General features: G+C 37.1%; 1 protein-coding gene across 3 annotated transcripts in view; it reads right to left on the bottom strand.

Moving 5' to 3' along the window:
* Positions 1 to 25328, bottom strand: part of kita (KIT proto-oncogene, receptor tyrosine kinase a) — a 28836-nt gene extending 3508 nt beyond the window's left edge. The window contains exons 1-20 of one of the 3 annotated variants that reach the window (XM_046836324.1): positions 25103 to 25328; positions 18852 to 19112; positions 18130 to 18429; positions 17782 to 17921; positions 17121 to 17289; positions 16673 to 16859; positions 16455 to 16570; positions 16052 to 16166; positions 13521 to 13705; positions 10032 to 10138; positions 7738 to 7864; positions 7265 to 7369; positions 5340 to 5450; positions 4758 to 4896; positions 4572 to 4651; positions 4305 to 4438; positions 1919 to 2041; positions 1458 to 1569; positions 438 to 537; positions 91 to 196 (exon numbers count right to left, since the gene is read on the bottom strand). In XM_046836324.1, coding sequence (XP_046692280.1) covers positions 91 to 196; positions 438 to 537; positions 1458 to 1569; positions 1919 to 2041; positions 4305 to 4438; positions 4572 to 4651; positions 4758 to 4896; positions 5340 to 5450; positions 7265 to 7369; positions 7738 to 7864; positions 10032 to 10138; positions 13521 to 13705; positions 16052 to 16166; positions 16455 to 16570; positions 16673 to 16859; positions 17121 to 17289; positions 17782 to 17921; positions 18130 to 18429; positions 18852 to 19112; positions 25103 to 25157 — 2772 coding nt within the window. In that variant the 5' untranslated portion in view covers positions 25158 to 25328. The remainder of the gene's footprint in view (positions 1 to 90; positions 197 to 437; positions 538 to 1457; positions 1570 to 1918; positions 2042 to 4304; positions 4439 to 4571; positions 4652 to 4757; positions 4897 to 5339; positions 5451 to 7264; positions 7370 to 7737; positions 7865 to 10031; positions 10139 to 13520; positions 13706 to 16051; positions 16167 to 16454; positions 16571 to 16672; positions 16860 to 17120; positions 17290 to 17781; positions 17922 to 18129; positions 18430 to 18851; positions 19113 to 25102) is intronic. The other 2 variants (XM_046836325.1, XM_046836326.1) reach the window with 2 other exon arrangements.
* Positions 25329 to 26465: the final 1137 nt, after the last annotated feature.

The raw sequence follows: 26465 nt of genomic DNA, 5'->3' as shown, positions 1-26465 counted from the left end.
GGAAGAAAATTGGAAATGTTTGTATTAGATAAGGAAATTTAACAAAATGTACATTTATATATTCAAGCTGGCTGGACAGGGACAACATACATGTTTGGTGCTGTCTGAAATCTGCTGTTCAACTTTCTCCACTATCTTGCCAAATGAGGGTCTCCGGGAGGGATCTGCATCCCAACATGATCGCATGATTTCATACCTAACAAAAAAAGGCAGACATACAGTACTGAACATGCAGCACATGACACACATATTATATGCTGTAGCAGGCAGCGTATGAACAACTTAAATGGTCATTCTTCATTCTAACAATATTGTCATCTGTGTTTTAGTTTTATTTCACCTATACCATCATGGATTTAGTAATTTTAAAGTAAATATCTATTTTATATACTAATAAAAGCAGAGACAAGAAAACAGATGAATACACTTCCACTTACATGTCATTTGGCGCAAACTCGGGTGAATCCATTCGGTATCCTTCCTTGATCATCTTGTAGAATTTGGCGTTTACAGGTACTCCAGGGTAAGGACTGCTTCCTGAAAATTTCAAGTAATAGTACATTCTTAAGGTCTGTTCTATTCACACATTTCTATGACTTCTAATGTTATGGAAAATTGTAATTTTCCAATGTAGCAGTCAAACATGATTCAATGAAATGTGCGACCAATACAGTTTTGCGCTTTGCTTTGCTTTTCTTACACTGTAAAGATGTGTAGGGGATTTTTTTACGAAATTTTTTTTTATCTATTGGGTGGAGACCCATTTTGATATATCAAGACTGATTTCTTAAGACTGATGTACTTTTATAAGTTTTACCATCTAGAGAAATACGGAACAAAACAAAAAAAATCCCTTGGTGTTATTTTGGACAAAATCATGACTAAATTATGTATGGTTTCAAAAGAGGTTTCAAATAACTATTCAGTCATAAATATAGACAAAACATTTTGAATCTTCAAACCAAGAGGAGCTACCCTGTACATTTTGGCATTTTCAACTGCTAGAATGTCATTCAAATCTTCTCTGTTGTTTTCTGTGAATCTGAGATCACGTTCATGTTAAATTTTTTGTTTTGGCGAGATGTTCTTTGTAGTCTCTATCAGGCGCATGTTCTCATGCTAGTGCAATTAAGCCAGAGTTGAAGAGTATGATCAAACCAAAGCTAGATCGAAGCTTATGAATGCCACACACAATTCCTCAAATTGCTTCCTGCCTACAGTTTATGTAAATCGCATTCAATTAATCTCACCATGCCAACAGAGCACATCTTATTTGAAGAGGCTGAGTTAATTACACAAATTCGCCTGTGTGTATTTAAACACAAATTAGTAGATCACATTTCGTAACTGGTCACCCTCTCTAGTGGTCACTAAAATGTAGCACTTAGCATTAGTAATTGATGTCAGGTCCTGTTATTTCTTATTTGGATTCATGTGCAGAAATAAGTGAAACTTACCCAGAGAGAAGATCTCCCACAGCAAGATGCCGTAAGACCAGACGTCACTTTCAAATGTGTATACACACTCAAAGATACTCTCTGGAGACATCCACTTCACTGGCAGACGAGCCTGCACAGCAACGTGTGTTAATTCTTTCCAGTTAATTTGCACAAGCAATTTTTTGACTCACAAAGCATGTCTAGACACCTTTTTGTGTTGTAGTAGAGTTGGTTTTGTATTTAATTGTGCATGCTGAAATATATAATTAATGTACCTTGAGTCAAGTTCTATTGCATGACTATTGGGGTATAGTAGCTTCATTACCTTAAAAATCTAATATTTTATCAAGTTAAAGCCTTGTAATTGTCCACATTCGCATTCACATCTGTTTAACATTTTAGTCTGGCCATTTTTCAAAATCGAAATAGTAGTCAAAGGCAGATGATTAATAATTTTGCATGTCTGGAAAACAACTTACATTTCCTTTTACCACATAGTTGGAGTCAGTAGTGATGTCACGGGCAAGTCCAAAGTCGCAGATCTTGGCCACTCTACCTTGTGTCAGAAGGATGTTTCTGGCTGCCAGGTCTCTGTGAATACACTGAACAAACACACAGACACACACACACAACACACAGATAAATACTATAAACTACGTGTCCAACTGCATTCTCATTAGCAAAGAACTGCTATGTGATCTGTTTACGTGGTGCTGTTGAAATACTTGGAAAAATGATAAAACTGAATGTGATCTCAAAATAATATTTGTCATACAGTATATACACATACAGTATATTCGCTTTTAGTTTTTACACACAGTTCATTTCTAATGGCTATGCTAGCTACACTTAAGCAAATAGTTAAGCTAAACAGATTTGCATGTTTTGCCACAGAAACAACCTCAACCCACATAGCTGAACAATGATTAATATAACCGACACAGTGTTCTGTTACACTGCTTTTAGTTAATGGCTCATAGTGAAGATACTAATTCCTAACAAGTAAAAATGATTAACATCTATAAATCTTTAATAAAGACCTCCATTACTGCTATCCTGAATTTTAGTCAATGTTTATGTTCCCTCACCATTGTTATAAGATAAGATAAGATAAGATATACCTTTATTCGTCCCACAGTGGGGAAATTTCTTAATTTCACCTCAATATTAAGTTATTTTTTACACGGAATTCATTTCTAGAAAACCCAATACAAATAAAAATGATGGAAAGCCATTTAGGGGCTGTACTATACTGTATATGGATTTAATATACTGAAATAACCAAGTAGTGAGCACTTCCTATTTATTGATATATCCATAAGCAAGAAATAAAATCTTTTCATTGTAGGATGCTATGGTATGAGAGTAATAGTTTTATAGGCTGAATCAAAACTAAGACTATTAAAGACTATTAACCTCACTATAATGTATGTTGTCTGTGTATCAGACATGTACTTGAATTCTACCTTTCATATCTGTATATTACCCAGTGTCAACTCTGTAGTGCATTGCTTTCATTGCAGTGGTGGATGAAGTACCGTAGTCCTATACAAATCCACTGTTTAAATATGGTTCCAGTAAATGTACACATTTTTCATTTACACTCAAGTGAAAGTACAAAAGTACTTACTTTTTAATATACTCAAGTACTAAAAGTAAAAATAGTGATCTATGAGAAATCTATGTAAATAACTGATGCAGTTTAATGTTCAATTTTCCTGCACATCAGACCGTTTTGTTTTTTATAGTTACAGACACACTTGTGTTCTTCCCACAACTTCTCATTCAACAAAATTTTTTTATTCACTTTAAAGAATTAAGGCATGGCATGCATATTTTCACCATGGATTTTCTTTCTTCGGGTTTATTTGAGTTTCAAGGGAAGAAGTGTTTATTTTTCAAAGAGGATGGTTGTGACGGCTGTGATAGTATCTTCAAAGGCAGTTCGACAGGTAAATTCAATCAACCAGAAAAGAAAGATAAGCAATAAATTCTCAATAAATTTCCTTGTATATCTATGATTTTATCTTGTAAGCATTAGTTGTTATTGCATTTAAAGCATCAGAAATAACTGAGAGCGTACATAGTATCAGAACACTCATAGATGTAATGCATTCAAATGCAAAGGCTTAACCACCAAGAAGAAGGCAAGAAAACCAAACAAGATTTCCGGTAAAAATAACTGGCTGTTCTCAAAGGGCAGTCATTTACTGTAGAAGTTAAAATTATTTCATAATTCTCTGAAGAGCCCAAGTCAAAACATTTATCATGCTGAGACCTCTAAACTCTGTAATAGGTTTGCACAATAGCTGATTTGTTTGACATAAAAAATATTCTCATAGGTCATTTGAATGTGCAGTGTCTTACTTCAATAAACAGTCAATTGTTTTCAAAAGGTCTTTTTTGAGTCATAGGTAATGAATAGGCAACGGCAACGCAAACGCCTTCATTTGGTCAACCTGATACCCAAGTCGAGGCACTTGTGCCTGTGTGTATTTTGACACACTTGTAAGGATGTGCACACATGCCTGTGGACATGTGAGCGCTATCGCTGGTAATCTGATCCAAAACCGGACACTCTGAATAGAAAATGTGATCCCTTAGCTTTTATACTGGAGTGCCTAGAGTATTGGGTTTCCACTAAGAGAAGAGAAGAGAAGAGAAGAGAAGAGAAGAGAGGAGAAGAGGAGAGCAGAGGAGAGAAGAGAAGAGAAGAGAGGGAAGAGAAGAGAAGAGAAGAGAGGAGAAGAGGAGAGAGAGGAGAGGAGAGAAGAGAAGAGAAGAGAAGAGAGGAGAAGAGGAGAGCAGAGGAGAGAAGAGAAGAGAGAGGAGAGGAGAGGAGAGGAGAGGAGAGAAGAGACTTACATTTTTAGACGCCAGGAAGTCCATGCCCTTGGCAACTTGATAAGAGAAGCTGAGTAGATCTTCAGTGTCCAAAGCCAAACCGTCCTCCTGAAGAACTTCACTGAACACCTCACAGTCAGTATAAGAGCCAACACCTTAAAGAGAAGAGAGAAAAAGGTTTCTTATTAAAGTAGAGTACAAAAGAGAAGAGAAGAAGAGAAGAGAAGAGAAGAGAAGAGAAGAGAAGAGAAGAGAAGAGAAGTGCAATTCTTCCACACTGTACCTTACCTTTAGGTAATGAACGTTTCTCCATGGACTGAACTCCTAAAACCAAAGGCCTCATCGACATATAGCCATTTCTACCTTCACTGCAAGCATAATAATACCATAATAAACAATTTTATTATGTTAGCACATTTAATTTTACAAAGGAAAATGCAAAAAAAAGCAAATATGCGCTTGAACACGTCTTACCCAGAATCTGGACATAACAAGACATTTCTATAGTAAGAGTCATCTCCCAGTCTGGAGCAGCAGAAGCAGTCACGCTTTCGGCGCAGGAAGTTCAGCAGGTCACCAAAACAGCAGTACTCAGTTATCACCAGGGTTGGACCTGGGGAAAAGACACAACAACAATCAAATCAGTATCACATACACGCATTTACATTACTTTTTTACTTGAGGGCTGATTGTTTTATCTTGTCACCCCCTTACGCCTTCCTGCTAACCACATTACCTAATTGGTTTATTCTCCCATTTCTCTTAATCCAGTTCAGTTCAACCCAATTCAATTTGTTTCAATTCGTTTTAGCCTGCTTTACTGACATGACTATCAATGGAATAACAAAAAAATTAAAAAAAAAAAGGAAAATTTCCAATCATCAGTTTGGGGGTATTAAGAAATTAAATATTTAATTTCGGTCAAAAAAAAAAGCTAAATATTTAAACTTTCAACAAGTGTGTGTGAGCAGTAAATGTTCAAAGTATGTCTATGCATTTTTGCTCTTAAGGAATTAAACAAATGGCAGACATATTCTCTCTTTCTATTCATCTTACCTCCAACAGTGCAGGCACCCAGTAAGTTGACGATGTTTATGTGATTGCCAAGGTAACTGAGCACCTTCAGTTCCGACATCAGAGCCTCTTTCTCAGTGGCATGAGCGCTCGCTGTGGCACAACATCAAATAACAAACAAATGAATATGAAATTAGTAGTACAGGCATACAAAAGCCACACCTGTATCTTCAATTCTGAGGTTAGCCTAAATAAAATGATGGTTTATTCCTAAATTTATTGTAATTTGTATTATTATATAAATTCTTATATAAATATGAGGGACAATACTATAGTACTCATATTTGTTACAGTTATTTAGAAAATAATGCCTGCATGGTGAGTTATTTTTAGAGGACAGTAAATCTGTACTGCTACACAAGCTGCACATTAACTACTCTAAATATATCCAAGTTTCATTTCCATAATATTGTCTCTTAAGAAGTTTATAATAAAATGGTTGCTGAATTTTTAAGGGTTTACCCACTTATATATACATACAGTATATTTATTTATTTATATATACTGTATATATCACGATATACAACAGAATAACGTAAATTCATTTTAATGCCACTAATTGAATTAATGTGTTTCGCATTCGGCAATTAAAACTGTTGAAACACAGCAAAATTTTCGTTTGATGTCCTGATGATTTACGTAATTTAAAACACCATCATTACTTTACAACATTTACAAGAGGATTTTTACGAGCTGCTCTGTCATCTGAAAATGTAAACAGAATTGTGTAAGTATATTGCTCAGTGCAAAGACAAGTAATGGAACCTGGTATTTTAATGTTCTTTTTTCATGTGTGTTTGTTAAATAACATTTATGACCTTTGAAAGTGTCTAGTTTTCATGCTGTATATTGAGTATGGTTTCACTGATAATCATACATTTGCATAAAGCATCAATAGTTGTCTATGCCTATGTTAATTATAATATTAAAAACTTAAAAAATATAAAAACTGTAAAAAGTATAAAAATGTGTGATAAAGTATACTGATACAGTATATATATATATATATATATATATATATATATATATATATATATATATATATATATATATATATATATATATATACCACAGAAACTGATCTCATCAATATTACCCATCATCTGTAATCAACACTGACCACTATATTTTCACCCTGCACCTTGAACATATTCAGGAAAAATTATCATTGCACTGCCTCACTTGCATTATTATTTGCATCTCTGCACTTTACATTCCATGCACTAACTGTATAGTTCATGCCTTTCTTTCTTAATTATTGTACTATTATATTATTATTATTATTATTATTATTATTATTATTATATTATTATTATTAATATTATTTTATTGTATTTTTCAAGTAAAAAAATGTTTTATTATATTTGAATATCACCAGCACACCATGACAAATTCCTTTTAAATGCAACCCATGATTATGATTATGCAAATTTTACACACACACACACACACACACACACACACACACACACACATATATATATATATATATATATATATATATATATATATATATATATATATATATATATATATATATACACACACACACCTTACATCGCACTTCCTGTACATGAAACTTAACAATAAAATCCATATTATGTTACTGATGTAAGGGTATGTAAGTTGTGTCCTCTAACACTTAGTCTTGTCTTACAGGTAATAAAACCTGATCTTTGAGAGGAGTATTGATCTTGAGTTCTTGGAACTGAAACCTGCTAAATCCATCCAGTGAACGAGTCAGTTTTCCGACAGTTTTATTTACCAGAGTGGCTGTTCGATATCGGTGATACAGTGTTTCCAACCAAGGTGTTCTAGCACCCTCTGTAATGCCTACAGCAGTCATGCTGTGCTAACACCAATTGTGTGACTCATAATTCAACGCAGGTTTTTACAACTCGACTTACGTTTTAGCATTTTGACTGCCACAGTCATCACTGTATCTGCTTTGGACATTCCATATGCTGTGGCTTCTACTACTTTCCCGAATGCTCCTGAGCCAAGAGTTTTGCCTGTGGAAGCAGAAAAAAAACTTTATGATGCAGATCTGTTGTAGCAAAGCCTCTTCATTAACAGATCACAGGGGAACATGTGCATTTGCCATAAATATTCTCTCATGTGAAAAGCAATGGGGTGCTGACCTTTAATCTAAATCGAAAGGGGAACTTGTTAACAATTAATATACTTTTTGGCACAGGGAGTGTTTTCTTTGTAGCTTTGGAATGATGCCCTACTTCCATAAAACACAGTAGGTACAGTATGCTATAAAACACACTGACACTCTAAAATAGAAAATAAAAAAGAAGGAAGTGGGAGCCACACAGATTGGCATTGACTGATGGCGCCGGTAAAGGAGAAAGTAAACAAAACCCCAACTGACCGAATCGCAGCCTGTCCCGTGGAAACTCCCACTGGTGGTCGTACGGAAGCTGAGTAGGGTCAATATAGACGTAGTTGTTGCCATGGATTCCTTCTATGACTTTCCACTGAATCTGGAATTTAGGTTTCTGAAAGATGCAGGATCGACTTTAGCAATGGGACACAATGAGCGCCAAATTATGCTGAAAGACTCCCAAACAAAACAAACACAGTTATACAGTATCTCACAAAAGTCAGTGCACCTCTCACATTTCAGCAACCATTTTAGTATAATCTTCTCAAGGGACAATACTACAGAAAGAAAAAACTTAATATATTTTGGAGTAATCAATGTGCAGCTTGTGTAGCAGTACAGATTTAATGTCCTCTCAAAACAACTCAACATACAAAAATGATTGTCAAAATAGCTGGCAACAAAAGTGAGCACACCCTGAGTGAACATGTCAAAACTGTATCCAAAGTGACTATTTTGTGTGAGCACCATTATGTAGCACTGCCTTAATTCTCCTGGGCTTGGGATTTACCAGAGCTGCACAGGTTTTTGCTGGGATCCTCTTCCACTCCTCCATAATGACATCACGGAGCTGCTGGATGTTAAACACATGTCGCTTCTCCACCTTCTGCCTGAGGATCACCACAGGTGCTTAATAGGTTTCAGTTCTGTAGACAAACTTGGCCACTCCATCACCTTCAGCCTCCTCAGCAAAGCAGTTGTCATCTCGGCACAGTGTTCAGAGTCATTATTATGTTGGAAAACTGCCGTTCGGACCAGTTTCTGAAGGGATCTTATCATGTTCTGCTTTAGAATGTCACAGTACATGTTGGGATCCATGTTTCTCTCAATGAACTGCAGTCCTCAAGTACCAGCAGCATTCATGCAACCCCAGTCTGTTTTTTTGAAGATTCTGCACCTGACGCACAGCATAGAAGCTCACCCTCTTTGATTGACACTTGCAAGGCCTGTTCCAAGTGGAACCTATCTTGGAAAACCTCTGTATGACCCTGACCACTGTACTGTAACTCAGTTTAAGTCTACCATGTTGAACATCCAGTTGTCAGTATGAGAGAATTGTACTCAAAGCATGAAATTTGAACTGCTCTAATACAGAATACACAAATTTGTTTGGTCCTGTCAAGCAGACAAAAACATGAACATGATGAATAGGACGCACTTTTGTTAGATACCATACATAGGTCTAATATTACGGCAATAAAACAGTGCACTTCTGCTTTTTTTATCTTGTGGTGCAATAGGTTATCATGCTGTTTCATTCTCACATGCAGACAATAAAAGTAATAAATGTCATCCATTACTATTATAATTGGTAATGAGTTAATATACTGTTGTTTTGTGCTATACACTGTTATGTATAAAATTGTACTTCCATTAGACTTGTGGTTCCAGTACAAAACTAAGGAAGCCAAATTTGTAATGGCTGAATAAATAGGTTTATTGTAAGCTGACAACCTTAGCAAATTTGCTTATACATGCAGCCATTCTAGTAGAACAACAGACCCTAGAAACTGCTTTGAGGGATGACACATACTGTAGTGTAAGCTTGTTTGTGGTTTGTGTGTGGGTGTGGGCTTATGTGTGTGTGTGTGTGTGTGTGTGTGTGTGTGTGTGTGTGTGTGTGTGTGTGTGTGTGTGTGTGTGCGTGTGCATGTGTGTTTGTGTGTTTGTGTGTCTGTGAGTGAATGCGTATTTGTGTATGCACTGTAAGTATAACCCCAAGCTTGTTGACCTGTTAAACAATAAGTGTCTGGAAATGTGTGTGTCTGTGTTGTGGTTGGTGTTGTTAATGTTAAACTCCTATGCATAGTGGGAATTGGCACTTAGAAGATCATGGGTAAGAGTGCACAAAGAGATCTGATTAGACCCCCAGGGGTTCCCTGATGGGGCAAAACTGAGTGTTAGATTACCTGGAAACATGAAACATACTCATAATATACTATTTTAAAGTCTTGCACAGTGCAAGTTTCAACATAAAAACATAATTTGCAAATAGCAGCTATATTTTGTGCTCTCTCTTTTTTTTATCAATACCACTATTGTGTTAGATTGCATTGAATCAGTAACTGAATTGTTCTGCAACTGAAGGATTCAATGAGCATGCATACTTGTAATAATCAATAATCAAAAAGCAGCCCTTTTTATAATTTTTTTGTTTGTTTGCTCATTTGTTTGTTTGTTCATTTGTTAATTCATTCATTTGTTCGTTTGTTCATTTATTCAAAAACAGTCATTTTAATTTCAATTCATTGCCCCCCATTGTGTGAGGTGCTCAGCCTTACCTGCATATACTTGTAAGTGAGAATAAACAGGATGAGGCAAAGGATGGCTGCTGCAGCAATGAAGCCAATCAGCAATGGAGTAAAAAGCTCATGAGGAACAGTACGTTCTGGATCAAAACAACAAAAACACACACACACACAAAAAAAAAGATATCAGAAAGAATGAAAGAAAAAATGAAAGAGGGGTGATGCTAGATTGAACTGGTGTTCTGGTTCATATAGGACACACAAAACAGAAAGACTCTTGAAGATGTATAAGTTCTTCTAAACTGATACTCATCGTAAACTAGTGACTGCTCTTTCCTTATCCACATGGAGATCTTTCAATTTTTTTTTACCACAGAAATCAGACCAAATGTCATATTAAAACTGAAACAATTTCTTAGCAGGTGACTGACATATAATGAGTGTGCTATGGCAATTCTATACAAACTTGAGCTTGTTTTGTCCTGTATGACTTTGTCCACGTTTCCAACAACGTTGCTAGGTTTGGTCTTCTGTGTTTGTTTGAGTGTTATTGTTTTTCTGCTTTGTACTCTGAGGTGTAATAAGCTCTTTAGCCATAAGAAGCTTTCTCTTCATTCCAAATCAGAGAATGCAAACACTGCAAAAAATAATCCCCTGTAAACCGGTCACTGGCTTTTACCACTCTCCTCTCTCCCTTCCTCCCTCCCTCTTTCTCTCTCTTTCTCTTTCTTTCTATCCCTTCCTCCATTGTCTCATTGTGCCTAAAACCCTGTCTCTTAATTTCATCCTTTTCTTTAACACACACACACACACACACATACACACACACACACACACACACACACACACACACACACACACACACACACACACACACACACACACACACACACACACACACACAAAGAAACTATACTGGTATGGGTGGTTTATTGGGACCTTTTCCCTAATAAGTATTATATTAATTTATGGGGACCCATCTTTCTTTTCTCTCTCACTCTCTCTCTCTCTCACATACACACACACACACACACACACACACACACACACACACACACACACACACACACACACACACACACGCCTAAAACCCTGTCTCTTAATTTCATCCTTTTCTTTAACACACACACACACACACACACACACATACACACACACACACACACACACACATACACACACACACACACACACACACACACACACACACACACACACACACACACACACACACACACACACAAAGAAACTATACTGGTATGGGTGGTTTATTGGGACCTTTTCCTAATAAGTATTATATTAATTTATGGGGACCCATCTTTCTTTTCTCTCTCTCTCTCACACACACACACACACACACACACACACACACACACACACACACACACACACACGCCTCCTGCAAAGAACAGTCTTGGTACATTAATATTCTGTTATGGGAATTGAACTGAATACCCCTTAGCATACTTTATTACAGCCAGATAGACTCAGGCAGCCCCTTCCAGCTGAAAAAGTCCTGAACTTGCACCAGTGCAAACACTTCTAACCACCTCCATCCCAGCACAAACACACTCCAGAAACATGAGAGCCCCAGGCAGACTCTCTAATCTAATCGAAAAAGAAGAATTCAGATTCGGAACAAATAAAAATGCTGGGTAGAGGGAAATAAAAACTCAATTGAACACATTCTAGTTCATTTTTCTTTACCTTGCTGTATATACATGCTCCATTGATGTTTGGTAATACAAAAATAAACCAGAAATTCAACCCAGCATGAGAGATTGACCAAAAACGAATGAAATGCAGAGATAAGCTGGCCAGATAATTTAAATTAAAGTTCATTATCTGCAATAAATTAAATGTTACAAGATACAAACAACCGGAGAGATCCAAGGAAATTTTCTAATGACAGTGAATGGGAAAGCAGAAGAAAAGATGAAGCAAAGAGATGTCTAGCATCTCAGGCAGAAAGAGAATGAGAAAGAGCAAGAAAGCTGAGAGAAATTCAATGAAGTGTAATGCCTGAATGGACTGAAAACCAAACAATAGCAGAGCAGAATAATGGTTGTTATGATGAAGCCAAGCCAGCCACTCAACTTCGGTTGGACAGTTTGTAATAAAATTGAACACAAAATGGAAATGATTTATATCTGTGTTGGACAAAGACATTACAAAAGCATTACAACTTCAAGCTCAATTGCTTTGGTGTTTCACAAACTGTTTATGCAGCTCTGCACAAAGATTTGTATCTTCTAAATGTTCTGGATTACAAAAAAGGGAAACAAAGTCTATTTGCAATTTCAATATATACAAAAGGGAAATCAAAGCATTTAACTATATGATGTGTGTCCTGTTATAAGATAACATAAAATCAGCAGAATATGTTTGAAATGAACTGAAAGAAACAGACTTTAAAACAATTGCTTTCTCTGTTTCTTTGTCAATTTTTTTTTCTTTTTTTTCTTCTTTTTTAGGAAAAAGGCTGTGTATGTCATCTGTCAAAATTTTAACAGATGTCATGGAGAATGTTTTTTTGGATTTGCTCAATTATAACTGCCAAGAGGATTGGGATTAGAAATAAGCAGTTATAAGATTATTAAGGCAGCTGGTGAACATACAGATGATTAGCGTATATATTTACCAAAAAAAGGCTAGATTTTAACTGGAATTAACAATAAAAAATATATATATATTTTTTTAAATTAAATTTTTTAAATACAATCAACACATTTTTGTTATTTTTCTAAATACCTACCACATTGGCTTAGTACTTTATTTGGTTGCTTTTTTCATTTTGTCCTTAGGGTATGCAAATGTTTTGCACTAAAATATCTTGGTTCGTTAGTCGCATGGCATGTAAATCTACTAAACTGATCTTCAAACAGTCCATTTCTGCCAGGTTTGGTCATTTGTCTTTGTATACCTCTCTATACTAATCAACTCCTTGTAAAAAATGTAAATAAAAACAAACAAAAAAACCCCCCCAAAAAAACAATTATTGTTACCGTGCCCCTAGAAGTAATTTCAATTAAGGAAATAAATAAATAAAACAAACAAACAATCAAATAAATAAATCCAAATAAATTAGTTGAGTTGGGTGTCTTCAGAAAAAAAAAAGCATCACAAAAGCAGAAGGGAATTTTGAGATTAAATGAAGTCAGACATAAGACAGGTATGCATCTGATGGTTTTAAAGAAATAATTCAGACGTTTCTCTAAATAGAGATGCTCGATATATTCACTCATTAACTTTAAGCTCTTAACAAGTATTAGCAACATTATACATATCTGTATATTGGAGTATTTTAGCAGATATTAGCAGAATGCTTACGGCATCAGCAGAAGCGCACTAGCAACATTCAGTTTAATTGAATAACATGTAATGACTGGGGGACATATCACCTAAGATCCTGGGACCTTTGTCTGTTTCTTCCCTGTATGGGATGGGTTTTAGGAATTAAGCCTTAACTGTGTATGTGCTTTGTTGTGTGAGGAGGGTGTATGTATTTGTTTGTCTTCTCACCACTGATAGAAAACAGTGTGTAGACAATCTCGCCTTCAGCTGAAGCCACACACTCCAGGGTGGGGTAATTGTTCTTGGTGATGTTTAAGCGGCTCTCCACCGCTCCCTTCCCAAAGGGTGGGTTAGTCATGGTGACTGTGACAACGTCCTCCTCCTCTTGTGTGGCATTTAACAAATTAGAACACCTAGATGGTCACATAATAAACAATAATCAGGAACATGCAGCAATTGATGTCAGAGGCTCGAACTCACATACGCATACACAAAAAATAACTACACACAAGTTACAACATGTAGACATGCAATTATGCATGCTCACTTTAGCTGTTTAAAAATCATTTGCAATTGTTCTAACACCGACATACCGTATTATTGTTGCAACTAACACCAAATGAACGTTAAACAGAAAGTCACAGGACTGAATGTCTTTCCGATGTCCCTGCATTCACGTACCAACATGTTCCAACATGCTCAACATAGATAACATGGAGGTCTAGTAGTGCTGCTTTGTCTAGGCCTTATCATAAAGACATTCCAAAACGTTTTTTTTTTTCTTTTGTAACCTAAGAATCCTACAGACCACATACATGCATCAAGCTTAATTTCAGAGCAAATAGATTGTAATGTTACACTAATTCAATCTATGTATCAATTAATTGCATTTTGTAACCGCTTACCATCAATAATTGCTGATTTTACCCAAAAAAGATAGTGGATTTCATGCTAAGACAAGGGTAAAATAAATTCCTAATGCATTTCACTATTATCTAAACCGCCATAAAATAACAGCAGGGACAGTTCTTAATAGAAGATTCCTAGCTTCTAAAGTAAAAAAGTGTCTCCTATGGTTTTTTTACGCAAATGGACTGAAAAGAACTGCATCAAACAATGGCAATGACTGTTCTAAATATAAGGGATAATCCATGGCTGGGTGTATGACTTTAATGCACAGTACACAGGCAAATAGTCACCCTATGTGAACCAAGTTAAAGTTGATGTTGACAGTGCAAAACTAACCTACGAATTTTAAATAATTACTAATTTGTGTTCATTTTAGTTCTTAGATCCTTAGATCTAGAATTCTGCAGCTTTAAATCATACACAGAGATAAACTAGTGCCATAGGAATGGATTCAAATTTTATAAATAGTTATGAGAGATAATGTGTGTGAATTACAGTATGTGCGTCTATGTCACGTCTCTAAATATTCAAATACAAATCTGTTGGTGTTAACTCTTTGTACTGTTTTTTATGTTATATATCTCACATCAACTGTAAAAAATTCATCTTATGCCCCAGACCATTAATCAAAATTGGCAAATCAAAAGATTGAACAATCCATTTTGCTCAATTAGAACATTAGGAAATGTTTTCAAAAGCAGTCCCACTATGTATGCAACACTTTTTTGCATATTATATAGTTATCATTGTTAAATTTAGGCCATTAATTAAACTGACTGGAACTACCTTTGCATTCACAGGTTTGAACGCACACCTTTCAGCTATTCAGGATAGACATTATGAACAGAACAATGTACCATACAGTTTATGTTAAAGTTGCGAAATGATGGAAGCTTGATTATATGTAGAAATAATGACTCAATGTCTGCTAAGTTATAGTACAGTGTTTGTTTTGGTGGTGTTCGGGATACTGAGTTTTCGCTCAGTAGTGTGTCATCTAAGAATAACTGTCCCTCTAAGTACACACTGTTCCTCTATTATCTTCCAGACTCACATGACTATTAATCACCTATCATAGGCTTATTGCTCTGATCATGATAGAGCCATTTGACCAATCCGCTTGCTCTGATCATCGAACATCACCTTAGCCTATTAAGAAAAAGATAATTTTAGCATTTTTTTTGTTTGATTTAGTATCAGCATTAATTGGTAGTTTGATAGGTTGATTGGTGAACAAAGATAGAACTAAAAAATATATATACTTAATTATTCCAATAATACAAATATACTCAAACGGATATGAATACCGATTGAAATATATGGTACATGATACATTTTTTTATAAAATGTTATTTTCAGAGACTGAAAGTGCGCATCAGAATAGGGTGGGATAAGGTGGAAGAAGTTTTTTTTTAAGTAAATGCTTAAATATGAAGCTCACAACATAAACAGAGGCCATGTTTTACAAAGTGTTTATAGACATTATTTATGACATGCTAAAACAGGCTGTTTTTCCAGTGTTTTTTTTTAGCATTTCTGAGGGACAGAAAAACAATAAAAAACACTGAGAAAAAAGAAAGCAAATCACTTCACCTGGATTTAAATTCATTTTAAAAAGTTTCAATTAATAAATAATTATTTTGTGTGCTTAACTTATACAGATACAGACATTTATTAAACTTATTCTGACTGTTTGTACACACTACATTCTTTTAAACCACACCTCTTGAATTCCCCATGAACACGACTGCTGCCTGTGGTGCACCATTTGCCTGGAAGATTAGGTTTAATATGGAAAGACTGCAATGTACCAAAATTTGAACATTTTGGCAATGTATAAGCATGCCTACCTGGCATGGGGTTGATCGCAGTAGTACCATGTGATCTGAGGTGGGGGATAACCTTCGGCCACACAGCGCACTTGCCCATCGACCGGACCTTCATGAGATACAATTGCTGGTTTGCCTAAAGGATAAAGCCAAATTACTGGTTAGATGATATGTGCAATAAAAAAGAACTTTTTATTTGGGCAATATTAAATTATTTTTAAATCTGCAGCCATAATAGATTATAGTAAACAGAGAACCAATCATGTTCGTAAACGTTTGTACAGCATATGCTATTTGACACTATAGTAACAACTGTGTAACACACTGCTGTTAGTCACATGATTAACTGAAGAGGACCCACTTCCCGACTTCCTATATATAATATATATATCTTTTTTTATTTTATTTTGTTATTGACACTTACTTAGAACATGAACTTCAAAAGTCAGGTTGACACTAGCATCCCCATTGGAAGCCAGAAAAGTGTAGACCCCACTCTCTGATACTTTCAGACGCACAAGCTTCAACTGACTGCGATAACTGTGAAGAAAAAAGAACAATAAAGCATCATGTGTAGAAAAAAAACAAACAGCACAAATGAATGGTGATCAATTCAAATGTGTACATCAGGTGTGTGCATACCTGTGTGCATGCGAGTGTGTGGTGATAACATGCTCAGTTGTGTTAGTGAGATTTTTCCGGTTGTAGCTCCAGGAAAAGACATGTGGTTTAGGGTAGGCTTCCAAATTCACACCCAAGGACAAGCTCTCTCCTTCTCGCACTCTCCACGTCCTGTTATCTACATGGGTCACGTTAATAAATCCTTTGCCTAGAACAGACACATGGTAAAGTTGGATAGGTGGGGAGACAGTGAAATGTGGGGAGACAAAAAAAGAATGGAAGAAAATTTTCTTTTAAAAAGTTGCCTGAATGTAAAAACCCACATATACCCATATATATTTGGGGCACAAACAAAGTCATGCAAATTTCTTTGGAGTACATGAACCTGACTAATGATATTTTACTAAAGCAAAACTAAAATGTCTATGTTGTGGTGTAAATTTATGTGTCATTTGACAAGCGGCCTTACTGTAGACATCCACCCAGACGCTCTCAGCAGTAGACCCTATGCTGTTCCATGCCTCACAGCGGTAGCTTCCCGAGTCCTGAGCTGTCACAGCTTGCATTTGGAGTGTGGCTGTGCGTTTGTGCAGGACAGGATCTGTCAAAAGTTGGGAGCTCTGCTGCACGGAAGCTTTCTGTAGAAGTACAACAGGAATATTGTCTCCAAATCAGTAAAAAAAAAAAGGGACAGACAAAAGACAGTAAGTCACATGATAGATTTCCGATTAGATTTTCTAAGCCATAAAGCAGGTTGCTCATTTTAAGGCTCAGTTTGAGATTGCCTTGATCAGTGTGCCACTGTATTACATATTGAAGCATATTAGGTTGCAACATCTTGCATCATATAACGGTTTACAGTCCCAGTTCAATATTTTTGTAATATGTACATGCTCATATGTTGAAAATATAGTACTTACATGTAAAAAATTGCTTTTTTTATAAGCTATCATTGGTGCTGCATAGTAATTTTGTGTATGTTGTAATTATGCAGTTATTATGCAAAGTGTAACTGGGTCGTTACTTAAAAAAAACTTCGAATGTGCACGGGTGTGTGTGTGTGTGTGTGTGTGTGTGTGTGTGTGTAAAATAGTACAGGTGTGCATAGAAGAATTTGCCTGTGCTCTTACCACACCAGGTGGTGGGAACCAGTTAACCTTGATCTCACTGTTGACATTGGAAGTGGAGCAGGTGAGTGTGAGCTTCTGACCCTGAGTTAGGAGAACTCTGCTTTGCTCCTGAAGTGTAATATTGGGCCGTCCAACTGGAACTGATAGCCAATCAGGGCAAAAAATGTTAGCAGGACAAATATTCAACAAACTTTAAGTAGTAATGTAGTAGTGATTTGCAGAATCAATATATATATATATATATATATATATATATATATATATATATATATATATATATATATATAGCAGATTAATACAGATTAATACAGAAAACTGAGAGAAAACTGAAAGAGAACTATCACTCACCCGCTAGCACATTAAGCATATATTCCCTAGATAGGGCTGTCTTCTCTCCCAGCTTTCCACTGCAGATGTAGCATCCTTTGTAGCTGATCTGGACATTTAACAAGGAAATGCCTGTCTCAGTGTTAGCAGTGTATCTCAGCCTTGTAGGCAGTGACTGTCCATCACATGTCTTCAGTTGCAGGCTGGCCATTTTGGGGTCTGTGGCGATGCAGGGGATTAAAGCAGTGTCTCCTTCCTTGGCCATGATGTCTGGGATGATTGTCTTCCTGAAGGCATTGTCAGGATCTGCTAAGAGGAAGGCTAAATCAAGAACCAATGAAACACAACCAAGGGTCTTAGATTAAGACATGACATTGCAGTATGAAAGAGAGAGATAGAGAAAGAGAAAGACAGAGAGACAGAGAGAGAGAGGCACCAGATTGAGAGGGGCAAAGCAAACGGTTGAGACAAAGTGTGTGAGGAAGGAAACAAAATAAGACAGATAAAAAAGATTGAGCAAGCACCCTTGTACACAGAACATACCAGGTTCTATAAGATTTGGCTTATTTAAAAAGCAAATGGTCCATCATTTCATAAGCAGTCCATAGATAAAGGGAAGGGTTATAAATGGCATACATCTGTCCCTACATGCATACATATCACAGCTAAGAACTCTACTATTCGGCCTACCAGATACAATACTCTTTTTCCTAAACACACAATAGACTATGAGAGTCACCTACCTTTCACATACACATAAATGAAACTCTCCTCTCCCGAAGACTCCTCCAAGCAAATGTATTTGCCTTGATGCTGCGGCTTCGCTTTCGGCACTTTGATGGTTGACAGTTGGTGGTCCCTCTGCTCTTCCCTTATTATCCGGGTTGGACGATCTTCCCGTAGCCAACGCACTTCGGAATCACCATGGCAATGAAGAAGGAGGTTTTCATCCAGCTGCACCGCAAGCTGGGATCCGTCTGGTGTAATTACGGGCCTGGTACTGCCTGGTTTAAAAAATAAAGAAATTACCGTATTAAACATTTACATTGATGGCATTTGTCAGACGCCCTTATCCAGAACATATTACATTTTATCTCATACATACAACTGAGTAGAGAAATGCTCTGCTCAAGGGCCTAGGAGTGGAAACTTTGTGTGACTGGGATTTGAACTCATGACCTTCAGCGCCTTAACCACTACGCTACCCACCCTTACCTAAAAATATTACTGGGTTCACAGTAACTATATTAAAAATAAACACTCAACCCTACACATATAGGAATTTAAGAGCAACCCAGTAATTACCGAACAACTAAAGAGTTGGCTGAGGTTCCCTGACAGAAATAGGACCGCTGCTCATTTACAGCACACCAAGTGTCTGAATCGATTTCTACCTTTGGAGTCATAGAGCTTTCAGAAAAAATCTTTTGTAGCATTTACTATGCTGCTCTGCATTTCATCACAGTCAGGAGATCAGCTTGCTTTATTTTTCTCCAAGAATTTCACCCAATTTATAATCTTCGTCAATCATCACACGTTTGTTTTGAACATTATCAGTTCCACGTGTGTGTGTTGTATGTGTGTGTGTCTGTGTGTGTTTGAGCCATTTTTCCCAATGACCTTATCTATGACTGAAGCTCCTCTTGCTCTTAATGACAAATTACCTTGTCATAACATGCACCGGTTTAAGTAGCTTACAAACATGTTTGGCAAAGTGGAATGGAAAAACGGTGTGTCTTCCTCTGCCTTCGCAATTCTGAACAACACAATACAAATACTAATCAACACGCCCATCAAACCTAGCCTTACAATTTCTTTCTATTATCTGATGTGTAACTATTTTTTGATGGCATTGTATTGTTCAGGAATACACTTTTAATTTGCCTTTCAGTGTTTGTTTGTACAAGCTACTCCGTGAATCAAACGTCAGCTGCTTGAGCGTGCAACTTTCCACAGGAATACTCCTTGCATGTGACTGACAAACATGCCAAGGAGTCATAACACGGATACAAATGTTTGAACAAGAATTTGCACAGAAGGACAGCATGGCATATAGTATTTTTTTTTCTACAAAAGTAAACAGTAACCATGCATAAAGTGCAAACATATACACACACAATTACTGTTCAGCCCTTTCCACATAAAGGGTAGAAATAAACTAGCCCCATTTGTACGTTTTCATTGAAATTGTATCCACTAACTGATCGTGCTTTGCGATTGAGATAACATGAATAACACTTCCTTATTCTGAATTACTGATAAGATTTAAAAACGGTCCAAAAAAAAATACTGCTTCATCCGCTTATAGTAGTCATAAGGTGACACAAAAGCAGAGCATAAAAATAAGAAAAGTATAGAAGCTAAATAGTGGGAAAATGGCTCAATCCTATGCAGAGGTATTTGTGTGTATGTGTGTGCATATGAATAAGCAAGTGAGAAAGAGAGTCAACAATAAATATGTCACCAGATATATATGAGTGTGTATACTTTAGGATTATCTGCTACCGGCATGTTTACTTTGGTTTAGAGGTTCCTGGTTTATAGTAAATTTCTCTATTGTGAGATTTGACTGGTTCCTGTTGCCTGTTTTGCTTCTCAGTGGATGCACAGATGAGTGATGGTTACAGTGTGCTACAGTGTGTTAAAGACCTGTGAAGGGGGAAAAAAGCATCCAAACTATAGGATCTGGACAACAATCTTTGCCACATCTAGTGCTGCTTTAAGGAGCTCTTTATAAGTCATGTACTGAGAACAATTCTTTTTTAAATATTTAAATGTTCAATATTTATTGCAGTTTGCCAAGGATTACATTTTTTGTTACTGACAAAGCTGAATATAATCTGGCTATAAAAACTTGTTTTTGGGTTTGGCAGCTTTGTTTCCTTGCATATCAGCATGCATGTTTCTATTTTGATGCTATGTGACAAAATTAATTATTAGATGTGCAAAACAAATTATATGTAATTAATATGAATTAATCATGTTTCCAGGTATAAATCATTATTCGGCTACGAAGACTCACTTAGAACTCACTAAGAATAGCTAGTTGCTATGTCAGGTATGTGGGCACCCAAACAACACACCCATTTGTGCATTTTTACATGCCATTGTTGTCTTTTTGCTGTTATTAAAAGTTCCACTGTTCTGGAAAGGGTTTCCACTGAATTTTGGAGTGTGGCTGTTAATCTACAAGAGTTTAAATGAAATCAAGTACTGATATCTGTGAGGAGGTCTGGGATTCAGTCAGTGTTCCAGTTCATACTGAAGGTGTACAGTGGGATTGAGGTCATTGCTCTGTGCAGAACATTTGAGTTCTTCCACTCCAACTTTGGGACAACATGTCTTCATAGAGTTGACATAGAACAAACATAAAACATTGCCAGTAAACGCTAAGTGGTAGCTTACAGATGAAGATGGAATTCTGACTGGAAGATCTGGAGTTCAAATCCCAACACTACCATGCTTCTATTGCTGGGTCCATCTGCTTAATTGTGTCAATGTAAACACTTTTACTACCTTGACAATCACTTGACATACTCGTACTACCTTTTGACTGTTCAACTCAACCTAAAAAAGATCTTATATTAAAGTAGTCTTTTTAATTTTTCCCTATTTAACTGTTTGCAAAAAAAAACTTGTTTAAACAAGATATGCTGTTGCCTGAGAGGAAAAACAGGTTGCCGTGACAAAAAGTGCTTCATCTTTTGACACACTGGTGATTGACGGCCTGACTTTAATGGCATGGATTGGCAAATAATCTGGTAAAAATGTTTTGTTGCAGTAGAAGAGCTGACATATACACACATATTCGATTACTGCATCATATTTAAAGGAGAGAGGCAAATAATTGTTTGTCTCTTTTTATGTGTAATTAAACCAGTCGAACCTGTTGCAAAAGTACTGAATCGCATGCATTGCTGTAGTAAGAGGCCGTATTTGCATTGTGCTGGCTTCTGCAATTTCAATATAAAAAATAAATTTAAAAAATATAAATAAAATTGCAATATTAACATACAATATCCCCAAAAGAAATAGACTTCTGTACGTGGCCAAAGGTATTTGGACAGATGACCATCATACCTATCATTCCAACACTTTGTCCCCCTTTTTGTCTCCATTCTTCCGGGAAGCCTTTGCACTAGATTTTGAAGTGTCTTTTCATCATTCAGCTGCTCCAGGAGCATTGAGATATCACTGATGTTTGTAAGGAGGTCTGGGGTTCAGTCAGTTTTTTCAGTTGAGTCACGGATGCACAGTATAACTATGTTGACATTGCTTTGTGCGCACAGGCATTGTGATGATGGAACAGGGAATGGAAAGCCCAAATTTAACGGAATAACCAACACAGTTGAGTGACAACTTTGTAGCAACATTTTGTGGGAAATAAAATTATGAGCTTAATGATCAATGATCTCCACAAACGTTTGGTTACATAGTGAATGTTTTTTATTTTTCCTATCGTTTTTCAATGCATCTAACTGATGCATATCTATCATGTACTTCCTTATGTAACAACTCAATGCCAAATACAGAATCCGAATGAACAGAAAACTGCTGGGGTAAGGGTTTAGCCAAAAAACGCGTTCCAATACAGAACACTAAAGTCAAAACTAATTATTTGCAACCGTAGTTTTCCAATAAGATGCATGCGAATCAGACAACACCTTACAAAGATAATAAAAAAAAAAGAACATTATATATTTTAAATATACTCAGTTTGCATAGGTTTTTCCATAGGTCTTTCTTCAATGAATACCTACAGCCGTCATGTGACCTCGATGACCAAACCACAATGGGCCAGTTGGTCTGCAAAATCGCTTTAGACTGGTGGGATTAATTGAGTTTATGTGTATATAGCTGATTTGTCTGCGCCGGCTGATGTATTTCTGAACATTATTTGGCTCTGGAAGCAGTGTACGACCTGGAAAGACCTCCTGACATCCTGCACTATCAGTCTTAACGCCGTCGTTTGAGCGAGAAGGTCTCCATCCAAAACTAAACTAGCTGGTTCAGTCGGTGTGTTCTCCACACTCCAACTCCACACTGCTGTCTTGGCCTGAGTCCAACTATTAAAGCGCCTTCGACGTTTTTTATCTTCAAGTATGGCCGTTCATTATAATGCAGCCTGCGGCTTATCTGGCAACCTCCAGGAAAATAAACAAGCCAGAAGAAAAAAAAAGGTGCATCAGAAGAACCGGTTTGGTCCCGTGAAGAACACAGTCTACATTTACTGCTTTGTGTTGCTGTTGCTACAGCAAGTCAAACAATCGTCTTAGCATTTAAATATTAGTTGTTTGCCTGTTTGTTTTATTTGTTTGTTTGTTCAGTGTGGCACGAAATAAAAGTGTGCAAAACGCATGGCGCATATAATATAATGCGCATACTCCTGCCAATGTGCGTATTGAACTTTTTATTCTACAAATATGTGCTCTTTAAGTGCATCTTTCCAGATACAAAGATAAGTTGAGGATTCTGAAAGAACGACTCCTGGGCATGTATTGAATGCCATCAATAACAATTCCAACCCTCTGTAATACTCGCTCTGTAAGTGATCATGATGTCTGGTGCCATCTTTAAAATTAATGTGTGGACCTTTACGTTTATACAGTATAAGGCAATGGCTTTGGTGCCTCTTGACTCCTTTGGGCCCCTGGATCCGTGCCTGGGAGACTGGTTCTGTAAGAGAATGTTAGATAAGGGCAGCGCACCAGCGGCTCGCATGCAAAAGAACCCTTTTGTACCCTTTGTTTCTGAGAGTCTAGAAGGATTCTGGCATCTGATAAAGTCTTTTCCTCAAAGCTATGAGATATAAAAGGATGGATTCGGAACGTACAGCAAGGTGCGTCTGGTCGTCTGGGATAACAGACGCGCTTTAACGAGGTCGTTCACGTGACGGTGTCGCTTACCGTCAGCGCGCGCCTAATCGTTCCTACTACTATTAAAACGCTGTAAGGCTACAGCCTAAATATTTATAGGCATCATATATTATAACTAAACAATTTAGTAAATGCACAACATATATCCCTTTTTTTTTTTTTTTTTATTCTCGCCGTGATGCGCGCGTCGGACATGGGCGCGCGCCATGAATTATTTAGCGCGAGCCGCACGAGCAGCGCTGCGTTACGTTATCACCCCGCGGCTAGGCACGCCAATATCCGGTTTCTCCTGATCTCCTCCAGTGACTGCTCATCACCAAGGCCCAAGACACACGAGAGAGAGAAAAGAAAGAAAGAAAGAAAGAAAGAAAGAAAGAAAGAAAGAAAGAAAGAAAGAGAACACGCATTCCATCAATGCACCATGCATCCGAACAGCCAAAGCGTGCTCCAATAAGTATGACCCAAAAGTTTCCACTGCACGAACACCACGCTTCAGCAAACCTACAGGTGTCACTTTTCCACACTGCTGCGTTATAAAGCCCGTGCGCTTCCCTCATCCCTGGATGCATAGTGCGAACGGCTCGAGCGCTTAGGTGCTTCAAGCTCGAGACTTTCATATACGTCTCTCATCCCACATAATACCAAACTCCATCACCATCACCACCAGCACCACAAAGCACAACATGCGCGCATATCTGATACAAAACATCTGTGAACATTCTTAATTCCCAGCCAGTTCCCTCTTTCTCTCTTTCCACACACACTGCGATCCACAGCATATCAAACATATTTACGCACCATGTATCTAATACAAAACAGCTACACACTCTTAATCCCCTCAGACCCCGCACCCTCTCTCTCCACACACACACACACACACACACACACACACACACACACACAGCAATCCTAATACACAGTTTACGCATCCAAACCATTTTACGCACCAAAGCACAACATGCACACGCATCTAACGCAAAACACCAATACACACTCTTAATCCTCAAACAAACCCCCTCTCTCCCCACACACAACCCAATTTACGATTCACCATTTTTACGCACAAAAACAGTGTTCAATAACTTTTTTTTTTTTGCAATTCCAAAGCAGCATCTTACCTGGTTTGACGACAAACTGTGAAACAACAGTAAACAGAACCCAGAGATATTCCATTCTTATAATTCCATCTATGTGTCTCTGAGGTTTGTGTGCGTTTGTATGTAAGTGTATATGCGTGTGTGTGTGTGTGTGTATGTGTGCGCGCACACGTGCGTGTGGATGCGCGTGTCCGCACGGTATCCTATCCTGGGCGCTCAGTAACGCCACTGTAGTAGGGGCTCTGGCGTGTCGCGACGCGTGTTGCGCTCTTAAAGGAGCCGCTCTAACGTGAAGGGTTCCGAGGAAAGTGGGCGGGGCTCATGCGTCTACAATAATAAGAGCGTGCGTGTGTGTGTGTGTGTGTGTGTGTGTGTGTGTGTTTTCGAAGCGTCTTGTCATACCTTGAGTTCTGACATGCACAAATTACAAGATGTCAGTAGCCCTAAGCGTCTGCTTTCATTCTGTAGGGAAGTGGGATGGCTGATAATTAAAGTCACCAGAGTAATGATTACTCTCAGAACCACAATCCCCACAATTTATACAAGACTAATAAAATGTTATTTGTTGTTGTTGTTAAGGTGTATTAATAAACACTGAGTTTAAAAGGATATTAAAAAAAATCATAGAATGTCAAATAATAATGTTCACATGAAGATTCAAATGAAACCCACATAAAATTAGATTAAAAAAAATGACTTGTCTCTGTATTTTTTCCTTTCCCTGAAGCATACTTTCTCTGAAAGTGTTTGCTCCATTTCAAAACATTTATTCAGTAAAAAAAAGTCATAAACACATCTGTGATAATATTTTCCCCGCATTCATAAACTGTTCTGTATACCTCTCAAGGTGTCTATCAAAATCTAGAAAATTGATACAATAGCAAAAGTGAAACATTGTCATTATTGACATTTTTTTAGAAGCATTGAGTTTTTTTGTAATATTATAATAATTATAATATTACATTTCGACAAGCAGTGCAGAGAAATAGAAGCTTTTATAGACAGGGAATATGTCTATACAAACAAAAAAGCACACTAAAAACTTTGTTTTAATGTTTAAAAATGGCCACCAACTACTCAGTACTAGTCAATACAATATAAGCCACTTTATGCATATTTGTATGAATGAAAGGCTTATTATCCTGCACATTTTACATATAGGGTGCTACATTTCAGGACAATATAGCTCTGTTACATAGTCACAAGGCCCCTGGATTATTTGTTGCCTTCATCCTTGCTGATTTAGTTTCCCCTCTGAGCTGAGTTTTCCCTGTGTTGTCCTGTCCTTATAAAATCGATAATGATTCATTAATGCTTGATGAATTCGAATGCAAACACAAAGGCAGATATTATGCTCCTCATAGAAGACCTAGTCATTCTCTGG

The sequence above is a fragment of the Silurus meridionalis genome, chromosome 23 (genome assembly GCF_014805685.1).
Source record: "Silurus meridionalis isolate SWU-2019-XX chromosome 23, ASM1480568v1, whole genome shotgun sequence".
In the NCBI taxonomy this organism is placed as follows: Eukaryota; Metazoa; Chordata; class Actinopteri; order Siluriformes; family Siluridae; genus Silurus; species Silurus meridionalis.
This window is presented reverse-complemented; position numbering and strand designations above follow the sequence as displayed.